The sequence below is a fragment of the Hippocampus guttulatus genome, chromosome 5, assembly GCF_054856545.1.
Source record: "Hippocampus guttulatus isolate MCC_2025c chromosome 5, RoL_Hgut_1.0, whole genome shotgun sequence".
Classification (NCBI taxonomy): Eukaryota; Metazoa; Chordata; class Actinopteri; order Syngnathiformes; family Syngnathidae; genus Hippocampus; species Hippocampus guttulatus.
Genome location: NC_141265.1, coordinates 14,864,164 through 14,876,462, shown reverse-complemented (window position 1 = coordinate 14,876,462; position 12,299 = coordinate 14,864,164). Strand labels below are relative to the sequence as shown.

Genomic DNA, 12,299 nt, shown 5'->3' with positions numbered 1-12,299 from the left:
ACTTTGTAATAATTTGTTTCAATTCATCTGTGCAGGTGTACCTTATGCTGCTCATCTTCATCATTGCCATTTTGCTTCGAGCGTTCCCAGTACATCCATGCTTGAATGCCACTCTGCATTCAAAGTGCATTGTTTTTTTTTTTTTGTTTTTTTTTTGTTAGAAACATCCACCGTTGTTCTCCCTCTGCATTCCTCCAAAAGCTCTCCAAATCCCTATTTCATCGAGAAACAGAGATGTCTATCTAGTGTTTCCTTATTTTTCTGCAGGAAGGCACTCGACTTGTTGACTTCCTCACCCCTCCCTTCCTTCCTTCTCTCCGAAGGTACTCATCTGAAAAAATGGGAACAAAGTGATTGTTCCTGTTCTCTTTCTTAAGTCCCTCCAAAAAAGCTTATCTGTGGAAGGGCCGCGCATTGTCAGGAGGGAGCAGGGAGGGAGAACGGCCGCACGGAGCCACGGCATCACAGCAAAACCAACTCTTGGCCAGGTATGCCATACACGTAAACTTTGGAGAAGTGCATGTCGACTACATTTTTAATGACACTTCATGCAAGGCAGTTAATTTACCCACTTGAGCACATTTGACTGAAAAAATTCTGATCCGATGTTTGCTGGTGGGAGAACCACATATGTAGTGCTCATGTGCAAGCAATGCTGTTTTTTTTTCTTTTTTGTCATGTTTGCCTCCTTTGCTTTCTGTCACTCTGCGGAGAAATGTCCTGCATGTCACAGTCGGTCACAACATTAGGTACACCTGCACGATCTGATGAGATCCAATGCAAGAGCTGTATCAAACCAAATCTGCCTTGACGCAGAGAACAATTGCTCGCTCTCTGTTATTCATTCGACAACGCGAATGTGCATGCCACTGAAAATTTGTTGCAAAATTTTAGTGTGTTATTGAGTAGGGGAGAGTCATCTCCATAATAAGGATTTTCAGCAGCAGCATTGAATCATGCTGTGTTGTCACAATATGATTGCTAAATTGGTGTAGTTGTGGAAGCAGATTTTGAACTGTTAATGGTGGCATTTTGTCTCTGAAATTTGAGACTGTGCAAGTAAATGATGAATATCCATCTGATTTTCACCAAAAAATATTATTGACTATTTTTATGTTGCTGACAAATATTTTGCCCATTGACTGGTTAGATATAAAATAGGAGTGGAAATGTGAATTATTACTTCGCAAGTCAATTTACAATTTGTGCCTCTATTTCTTTTTTATTTGCGCCTCTAAAATTTCAGTTGAGAGGTCTTTTATGTTCAGAGTAAAAAATATATATATACAGTATATATACTGTATATATATATATGTCTCGTGTCCAGGTTAAAGATGTGTGTATGTGTGGAAGAAAAAAGAAGTTCTTACCAAAAAACATGAACAGAGACAAAAATAAAAAAGGCGATGGTCGCTGATGGAGAAGTGAAAAGGCGACAGGTGATCTTTTGGCAAAGTTCCTAATTTCAGGAAAGGGGATCTTGAAGAAATTAAGAAGTGAAAGATTCTCGACAGTCGTGAATTGAAAGCATGTGGTTTGGAGTTGTAAAAGCTCTACAAATTACGCTCGTGGAGACAAGCCTTCACCCAAAACAGTCGAGCAAAGACACCATTTCGATTGAATGAGTCTGTGGAATTTGTTTGAAAAAATCTCACAAAAATTTGGGTTTAAAAAAAAAAAAAAAGAAAATATATTTTATTGATGTTGGTGTGTGAAGTAGCTGCAAAAACGTCATGTTGACAGACAGCTTGGTTCTGAATCCAAAACCTCAAATGTAATGTTGAAGCACAGATGTTATGATGCGATCTCAAAGCATTTACCAAAAGCACATTTACAAAACTCGAGCCATGTAAAAACAACAACAAAAAAATGCATGCCGGGCCAGTAGTCGGCGACATCCGTCTGTGAAGAAACAATTCACTTGTGCACGTCAACGGAATTTGTGAGTCTTTGAAAAGTGATGGACCAAGTCATGGTCCTTTGTGGCATCTAACAAGTTAACATATCTTGACTCAAGCTCGTCACCAAAATTAAGGGTCACGTAAACCCGCCCGATTGAAGAATGAAAAATGTGCCTTTTTTTGGTGTTATTTTAAAACAACTAGTCATACAATAATCAGACATTCCTCTATTTTTTAAAATTCCAATTGAAAATGGGAAGAAATTGATTTTTTTCCATTGATTTTCTTGCTGCAGGGTCAAGATGGAAGCAGTCCATTTCCCACCATCAACAAGTCCTCAATTCAGAGAGGACGCTCGTCACCCAGATCAGCACAGGTTCTATGTGAGACCCCCTCCCATCATTATTAAAGCCCCTAATTGTTCCCCCTCAAGATATCTCACTGGAGACAGCAGAAGCCCACTGCCGTGTTCGCCTGACTTCTTTTCCATGCTGAGCCCAAGTCATACCCACAGAGAAGGCTCCCAAAAACGCAAAAGGACTCCATTCAAAATGGATGCCGACGGGTGTGAAAGCGGTGAAGAGGAGGAAAGCAGCATGGCCAACACAGTCAACCTCTCCCACCTCTCTTTCCCATCTCATTCCGTCCCCGCGGCACCCACTGCGGCCGGTATGATCGAGCTGAGCAGGCTCCATCTTCACCGCAGGACCGCCGCCATTGACGCCCCGGTTCGGGTGAAACGGGAGCCTTTCAGTCCCCCTCCAAGGTGGCCCCCGCCTCCTTTCCTCATCCACTCGTCGTACTTCCCACCTCTCCACCACAGCCTCATCCCGTATCCCTTCTTCATGCCCGGCCCTGTAATGCCCTTCCCGCCCAGGGAGGACATCAGGTCAGCGCAGCGTCTTCGAGACGCGCCCTCTCAAGGCAGGCCGAGCGGCGGCGACAAACCCGCGTTTGACGTCCACGTGGACGACAGCTACTACGTTGACGTGGGCGGCGAGCATAAGCGATGGAAGTGCCGCATGTGCGATAAGTCGTACACGTCCAAGTACAACCTGATCACGCACATCCTGGGCCACAAAGGCATCAAGCCCCACGGGTGTCACCTGTGCGGGAAGCTCTTCAAGCAGCTGAGCCACCTGCACACACACCTGCTCACCCACCGGGGCATGAGGCCGCACAAGTGCCAGGTGTGCCACAAGGCCTTCACCCAAACCAGCCACCTGAAGAGGCACATGATGCAGCACAGTGACGTCAAGCCTTACAGGTACATGTCGAGTTGAATGATTTTGTGATCCCTTTCTCAGTGGTGAGCTTATAAGCCAGCAAAGATGACCTTGACCTTGACCAGTCAAGTTGGGGTGCCGATCATTTAAGAAAGGAACAGAGACTTGCAACTAGCTCAGGTTTGCTGCCACGTTATCGTTGGTGGAATTCATTCAGTGGAACGAAAACAATGTGCAGCATTTGAGTCAAATCACAACTATCATGAAATACAAGCTATCAAAGATAATAAAATACAACGTGCATATTCATCAAGGTCAAGGTCATCTTTATTGTCAAACATGCTTACGTATGACATGCAGCATAGATGAAATTTCTTCCTCTCAATCCTTAGAGCAAAATGCAAGCAAACATATGTCATCTGAACAGTATAAACAGTATAGACGATACAAACAATATAAACAGCATAAACAACGACACTTGTGGCTATTGTGGGTAAAGTGAGGTAGTGCATTGTGCAACTGTGCAATACAATTAGACATATACAGACATATACTGTACATTAAAAATAAGGAACATGGCATACAAAATGTATCAATAACTCTTGTCATAACATCTACCCGCTGGTCGCCCGCCCACCAGCTGCAGCGTGTGCGGCCGAGGCTTTGCCTACCCGAGTGAGCTTCGCGCCCACGAGTTGAAGCACGACAAAGGCCAGGACAACGTGTGCGTCGAGTGCGGTCTGGACTTCCCCACGTTGGCCCAGCTCAAGAGACACTTGACTGCCCACCGCGGCCCCACCGTGTACAGGTTAGACCTTGAGACTGACCGACACAGCCCAACGCAACTGTCGCACAGCGTATGGGGTTCTGCAACTCGTTTACACGAGTGGACAAATTTCGGCATCGAGAGTCTCTTTTGCCAAAATGCACGCGCACAGTCAATTCATTTGCAACTGACATTTTTATAAGCGGCCAGGTGAAATTTTGCATTTGATGTTGTTCCTGCAGGTGTTCCGAGTGCCAGAAGACGTTCCAGTACCCGAGCCAGCTGCAGAACCACATGATGAAGCACAAAGACATCCGGCCGTACATCTGCAGCGAATGCGGGATGGAGTTCATCCAGTCGCACCATCTCAAGCAGCACACGCTCACTCACAAAGTAGGCGGAAGGGTTACGTGCAAGTCGCAGCTTCTCATCCGTACAATTCATCTTCCACTTTTACGGGAGCTATTTTATTGTTGTCATTTCTTCCATTTCAGGTTCGGGCAAACCTTTATGCTATAGGCCGCATTTGAGTTTTAAAATGAGTCGAGGGGCCAGGTCTACGTAATTCATTAGCGCTTTTCAATTCATTATTTGTCTAATTGTAATTTCTTAATCTTCAATATTTGGACTTTTACCTGCTTAAATTGATCAATCACCGCTTATCATTTTATCTGTCTATTTTTTTCTGGTTAAATCCTTCCATATGAGATGGCATGGAAAAAATATAACACTCCAAAAATTTCAAATATTAAATATTCTGTTACATTTGATCACCCCCTCCTCCAAAAAAAGAAAAAGAAAAGAAAAGAAAACAAAACATAAAGGCTTTAAATAAGAAGTTTTGCATTGCAGTTTGCTTTGCCAAATTAGCATTTTGTGGCTCATTAAAACAAACGGAATAGGAAAACTGAACATCAACCTTCGTTTACTCTTTGACTCTGCCACCAGGGCGTGAAGGAGCACAAGTGTCGCATCTGCGGCCGCGAGTTTACGCTGCTGGCCAACATGAAGCGCCACGTGCTGATCCACACCAACGTGAGGGCCTACCAGTGCCACAAGTGCTTCAAGAGCTTCGTACAAAAGCAGACGCTCAAGGCCCACATGATCGTCCACTCCGACATCAAGCCTTACAAGTGCAAGGTGTGTGGATACAAATGGTGGGCAAACTACGGCCCGGGGGTGCACATATGATGCGCTCTGTTCTTTAATCTGGCCCACTGAGTATTTACTTTAAGAAAAGTCCCATTTTTTGCATCAGTTTAGACATTTACCCCGAAAATTGGATCATTTAAATATATGTATTCATTTTTGTATTGCATTTTATTTATTTGTCTTATTAAATTATTGTTTCATTCATTCATCGTGAATAATGAAATAATGTAAAGTTCTGTAAATTTAACAGTTTCAGATCGTTCTATTAGTGATTGTGTTTTAGTAAAAAAATGTAAATAGCTCATTATCATTCATTTAAATCTTGAGTAAAGTTGAAAATTTTAAATGTAAAATGTAATCAAAAGTGTGATAAACTTTTATAGATTTCATAATGAGAACTAATGAAGGATTTTTTTTCGCTAGTTCTGGTATTGTGTCATTGGTGCGAAAAAGTAAGTTTTAGTCAGTTATAATTAAATTCATTCCAAATAATACAACTAACTATATTTCTTTCACATTTAAACAATTGCACATATTATACATTCATACTTCAACTTGTTTTCTTTAACATCATCTCCAAAAAACCTGTCCCAACTGTCCAAAAAATGTGACACACAAAAGTATGCCCGCCACTGGTGCAAACTCAATCTTCAAGTCCCCGAATAGTGGAGCCAGGGACATTGACTCTTTCTGGAGCTTGACCTTGGTGTTTAGAAGAAGGCCTGCGAGCATGACCAGATAGCGAGGAGGCTTTTGGCAGCGGCGGCCTCCTCATTCATAGGAAGGATATCGGCGCACAAAACCGCCTCTCTAACAATGGCCTCCCGCCTCCCTGGAGAACGAAGCCCGCAAATAGATTTCATCTCGCTTTCTCTGCTGCTTGGACTGTGGTGGTGGGGGCTGGGGGGGCTTCCTGTTTTCTCACGGTCCTCTCGGACAGTCCGGGTCCTTCTCTCCTCCTGAAGGAAAGGACCACCCTAATAAAAGAGAATGGAGAGGAAGGACAACGGAGGAGTTGCCCTTCCCTGTTCTGTTGCTTCCTCTTGCTCGGTCCCTCTGTTTTCCTTCTGTTTGTGTGTGAGCGTGTGTGTGTTAGTGTTTGTGTGCGCTGATGAGAGAAAGAAGACAGAGGGAGAGGAAACGAGGAAAAAAAGGACCGAGGGGGATTGCATTGGGTGTATCGGAGGGGAAACGCCTGCACATTCATTCACGACTGCCATGTTGTCATATATGGACATTTCATTAGGTACATCTATGCAACATAACAGGAGAATGCAAAGGCTTGGCAGCATGCCCCTTTGACCCTTAATGCCCTCTTTGTCAATTGTTTATATTTTTTCAGTTGCTTGTGTGTTAAAGCCTGTCTGTGGGCTTTTCAAACTCAGCCTAAAATTTAGGTATCAACAAAGAATATAATAAGAAGATAAGAATCTGCTAGTATGTGAATGAGAGAGGGGAGGATAGCATGAGCTGCGCAACGGATCAAAAATGGGTAACACACTTTTACAGCCATTAAAACAATTCAATTTATTTGTAACATGTCAGTACATGAATTACCGAGCTGCTCCTGAACGCATCATTCACCCTGCAGCGCACACTGGCTCTGTCACATTCAGAGCAATGAGGTGATTTAATGTTCACTCGTGATGGCAGAGTTGATCTAATGTTCAACATGGAGGCGATGTTAGTTGAGTCAAATTGTTACATGTTGATAATCCGGACAAATTCATTCGTAGCATTAAGGGATCATGATAACTCGATAGATAACTAGCTAGCTCGCTCGACAGACAGACAATCCTGTTGGAAAAATAGTTTTAATTAAATTTGGCCAAATTATATACAATGAAATAGTTCATCCGAATACATGTGAAGGCCCCCCGTCCATGCACCTGCCAACAACCAGGGAATACAGTCCAAAGTGTTAGGTTCATTGAAAACGCTAAAGAAATTGTACGGATGTAGTTATGAATAGAAATGTGAATGGTAGTCTATGGTGCCACGCGATTGGCTGGCGACCAATCTAGACTCCAATCTCCCCCTATCACCTAAAGTCCTCTTCGATGGATTTTTGGGAGAAAAAAAAAACAATAAGAAAAATGCACGGATGGATAATTGCCATTTGTCTATTTGCCTTTGAGCTCTGCGGCAAGGAGTTCAACAGGATGCACAACCTCATGGGCCACATGCACCTGCACTCAGACAGCAAACCCTTCAAGTGCCTCTACTGTCCCAGCAAATTCACGCTGAAGGGGAATCTCACCAGACACATGAAGGTGAAGCATGGTGTCATGGACAGAGGACTGGATGAAAGATGTAAGTAAGCACCGATACGCCCATCCATCATGTTTAATAATGCTGATAATCTGTCAGCAAGAACTACACCTAGTACAGTTCAGTTGTATTTAACTTGTTGGGTCGGTCCATTTGCCTTGACTGTAATTATAAAGAATTGTTCGATTTTAAGCAGTAATTTAGGCAACATTTTTACTTAACGGTTACATTTTTTTCGTTTGTTTCCAAATGCCAAATTTACCCAATATACAGTAATCACCTACCTACATGATTGTTTTTCTAAACATCAAATTACTTTATTTAAGAAAAAATATCAGTCAGTTTTAATACATGTTTACAACTTTTAAAGCATTTGGGAGGGTTTTTTTAAATTTTTTTTTTTATATGTTCTCAGTCATTTTAATGGCTTCATTCTGTTGTTTCAGTGTTCCGACAGCGGGGACGCTTCTGCCTTACCTCTCCCATGAGACTCCTGGGCCAGTTCAACCCAAAAGAGCCATTTGATCTTTCCCAGAAGCCCCGATGCCTGCCGGGACTTCATCTTCCCCAGTCGGACGGCGAAAGCGTGCCTGGTAGCTCTTGCCACGAGGAGGATGAGGAGAGTTTGTACAGACACAGTCAGTACAGCCCCGACGAGGATCTACAGGAGACCTCAGGTGGTGCGGAGGTGAGAGGCCGGCTGTCTCCAACTCCAGACAGATGCTTGCATGCAACCTGGAGACGGCTTGAGTCGGCATCTCGTTATGAAGTGGCAGAGAGAAGTCACAGAGAGTCAGGTGACCACGTTGATGAGTCCGAGATGGAAGAGGACCATGACAATGTGACAAAAAGCAGATCACACACAGATATTGTCAGTGAATCGACAGGGCTGCCAGACAGGGAAGAAAAAGCGAAGGAGGATGAAAAAGAATGAGCAAAGGATGCAGATTTTGCAGCTTTCTGGTTACATTTCAAGATTAACCTAAAATGCAATGTAATCTTTCCGGGTAAACTTCATTTGACCTTCTCTTCACTTTTGAATGCATTTCTATTCAATGCTTGCAAAAGAGATAGAGAGAGACTGGGAGAGTCACAGAAATGCGTAAAAGTAATGTTTGTACATCTTCATTCCTCAAAAATCTGTTGTCAATTTTATCTTGGGCTCAATGTTAGTTCAGAAAAAAGTTGAACAGGACTTGCGCATTCAACATTTGAGGTTTTCGGTTGATCCTGAACTATTCCCTGAAAGCTGAATAATAATAGTTTTTTTTTGTGAGTAGTGTATGTGTGAGGAATGAAGGAAGATCTGAGCTGACAGCAAAATGAACAGTAGCAATGAAAGCTGTGAAGAATACATTTTGTGTATATATAACGTTTTAGATTTGCTCTCAGGTATTTGCAACGGGAAAACATTTTCAGACAAAAAGTACACGGCTATTTGGAAAATGTTGAATGAAACCGTAGTTCCTCAAACAATGGCCGCTGTACTGATAAAATTCACGAATATATAAATGCTGCATCTCAAAAACACACCTCTTATGCTTAAAAAAGAAATCATTGTTAGTGAGGTATAGCAGCCATAACGCAATAACAGATTGATTTAGACGAGACTTTTTAAATATTTATTTTTGCAAAATTATTACAAAAAACAACATTTTATGTAATAAATTAAAAATACATTAAAAATGCCACTATATGAGGCATTACAGTATTTCAAGCAATAATCTTGCCAATCACTGTATATATGGGAGGAATGATTTTGCATGTGAGCCACTGGAATCATTGTGAAATAAACTGTGATTTTATTTTTATTTTTTTGCATTTTGTCTCATTTTGCCCATCTCGTTATTTTTACAGCCGGTTAAGGTCAATGGGCAGGCAGACAACCAAGCATGATTCTGTTAAATCAAAAGCAGAAATGCATTTTGCATCTGTACCGTACGAACAAGCCCAGAGGCTGAATACATGTCCACATATTAAAAAAAACGTCATTTTTGTGCCTTTGCATCTCCCGCTGCTTCTCTTTCAAAGCAGAGGAAGAGGAAGGGAAAACACCTCTCTGCTTTTCTGTCTTTTTACTTGCGATACAACGGGGAGCGGGTGTCCCACACAAAGGCTTCACATGTGCGCATGAGTCACAACATAAGCATGCATTGTGCTCGGCGAATCAATCAAGACAATAGTGGTGGAATCCCATCTTAAACAGTATGACACACCCATTCCAAAAAGAATGGTGACTCTTTTTTTGTTTTGTTTTGTCTTTGTGAACTTCTTCACTTCATTGTATTGATTGTAGTTTTCTTTTTTTCCAGACCAACTACGATTTTAATTATCGCAATTATAAGTTTTTTTTTCCAACATGTGTGTGATGTCATTGCATCATAAAACCAGACAACCCCCCCCCAAAAGAAAAACTTACTTCAAAAACAAATCTCAGATTTTCTCATCACTATGAAATTACACTGACACGAAAAGCATTCTGCATATGCAAAGGAAGCAACATCTTAACGAGAAATCCGAGCCACAGACAATTGACGAATATCTGGTGACATACAGTAAATACTTATGGGCTTGTGCTCGGTTCCAACGGCCATGATGCGAGCTGCTATAAAATACTTGTGCCACCTGTTGTTTTCTGAAATAAAAAAACTTTATCTTCTGTTTTTTTTTTCATCTGAGTTGCTAGGTTTTGCAGAGTTAGGAAATGCAATGTTTAACGACGTTCTAATAGGCAGTGCTATGTTCTATTAAACTTTTATTTTCTTTTTTATTGAGTTGCCCGAATGCACTTTTACACATTATTGATCAGGTCAGGGACAACGGTCATCATACTTTAGGAATATATTTGTGTATAAGAAAACCAACTCAACCCCATACACACTTGGCAACGAAGGCAAGGAAAACCTCTCTTTGAAGGAAGAAACTTCAAGCACAACCCAGGCTCTGAGGGTAGGATAGGTAAGAGAGAAAACAGGAAAAGAGGGGTTGAAGACCACGGGAGAGGCAAGAGAACAATGGGCACAACAACAGCAGTATAATCCCCATGATGACAGCAGCGACAAGGGTATTGCTCCGCTTCAAACATCACCATCGCCTTCCCCTCCACCGCCGACAACAGGCTGATAAATTTCACTTTGCACCTCCAGAACCAGAGCGCACCAGCTATAGGAGGGAAAGTGAAAGACAAAATGAAGCAGGTGGTCACATACATGGATGGCCATAAGGTGGGAAGAAAAGAGAGAAACAATGAGAAAGGGGAAACTCAGTCTGGATCTATGGTAGCTTCAGCGACGACCCAGGACAAGCATGTGCAAGCTTTACTGTAAAGGAAACTTTTAAGTTTACCCTTGGATAGCGTAAGTAAAGTGATATACGTCTCTTTACCTTTCTATTACAAATATGTTTTAATGTAACTAAACCATTGCCCGCAGTTGTGTGATGATAGGCCTTTCCATACCTCCTCACAAAACCATGATGGGTTGAGCTTGACCTTACACTAGTACAAATAAATGAACATTAGGATTTCAAATAAAAATTACTCCATTCACATTTGGGTAAAAGTTGGCTGGGGCTCTCTGGAAGTTGTTCTCAAATATAATTGATGGTCTTCCACTAGTTGTGGACCCTTGCGATGGGTACAAAGTGAACTGAGGACTACTGAGGTGGACAATGCGAACAATTACTGACTTAGAAACAGGATCAATCTGACTTTATATTCAAATTTATGTCCAATCATTTGAAGTATAATTGCAGTGTCTGTGAGTAAAGCTCAAAACATCATCATAACTTTAGCTTCCTTATCCAAACAAATGCATTGGCAATACTTTATACCATAGGTGTCAAACTCAGGTCCTGGAGGGCCGCTGTCCTGCATGTTTTCCAAGTCTCCCTGTTGCAACACACCTGATTATCAAATGATCAGATCATCAGCAAGCTCTGCGGAAGCCGGACATTGAACCTGTTCATTTGAATCAGGTGTGTTGCAACAGGGAGACTTGGAAAACATGCAGGACAGCGGCCCTCCAGGACCTTAGTTTGACACCTATGCTGTATACTGTATTCTATTCCTCTCCAGAATGAAGAAATATGGATCAAAAATGACAATTTTGACTTTCCAGTTGTATCACCGCAGTTTCGGAGAAACTGTAGCCGATCAACTAACTACCTGTGGTGGTGTTGCAGCCCTGGACAGGACTGTGAGTAAATAATAATCCCTATTCATGGAGGAGATGTTATAAACAGTACACCGTTCATATATTTAATAGATACCAAACAACAATGTCCCCCGATGTTCCATCCTGTCCACAGTCAACATAAATTCCAGGTAAGTACCTTTTTTGCCACCCTTTCTCATCAAATAAAATGCAGAAGAGCAGCTTCTCTTTTCCACACACTGTCAACCACTATGCTCCACAAGGTGAAACTGCAAACTGTTTGAGGAAGTTCTCACATCCTCCTTTCCTTTCCTCAATCATGCGTTTCAATCCCAACCGCTGGCTAGGAGAGAAACCACACTGGAGAAACATCTTTTTTCATTATTAAGAACGCCGCAGCTCAAGTTCTGACCAGAACAAAGAAATCAGAATAGAATTCAAATTCCACTTCTGGTCTATATATCACTGAAAAATTAAAGTCCTGAATATATTACAGACATGATGATTGAATATACTGTAAACCGAGTCGGGCTCTGTGGTGTGGAGACATGGGTCAATTCGCACAGAGCTTAAAGCAAACATGGAGAAGCGACACTAAGCTGTTATGCTGCATGGAAATGGCTTAAACTGCTAAAAGGGATGAGGGCAGCCCCAAATGTAAATTCTTTTAAATCCAGAAGTATTCTTTCTCCCATTGCTTTGATTAATTGTTTTGTAAGCATTTTAAAATTAGTTCGCCTGTACAGTCTTTTAAATTTTAGAAAGCGACTTCTTTATTCTTTTCATTTACATGTTTTTAAATATAATATACCAGAAATATAATATGAGG

General features: G+C 41.8%; 1 protein-coding gene across 1 annotated transcript; it reads left to right on the top strand.

Moving 5' to 3' along the window:
- The first annotated feature begins 392 nt into the window (after positions 1-392).
- Positions 393-9,313, top strand: znf366 (zinc finger protein 366). The gene is made up of 7 exons (XM_086112245.1): positions 393-488; positions 2,197-3,168; positions 3,768-3,935; positions 4,136-4,286; positions 4,842-5,033; positions 7,184-7,358; positions 7,763-9,313. Exons 2-7 carry the CDS (start codon positions 2,204-2,206, stop codon positions 8,248-8,250), a joined length of 2,139 nt encoding a protein of 712 aa, XP_085968371.1. The 5' UTR covers positions 393-488; positions 2,197-2,203; the 3' UTR covers positions 8,251-9,313.
- The last annotated feature ends 2,986 nt before the right edge of the window (positions 9,314-12,299 follow it).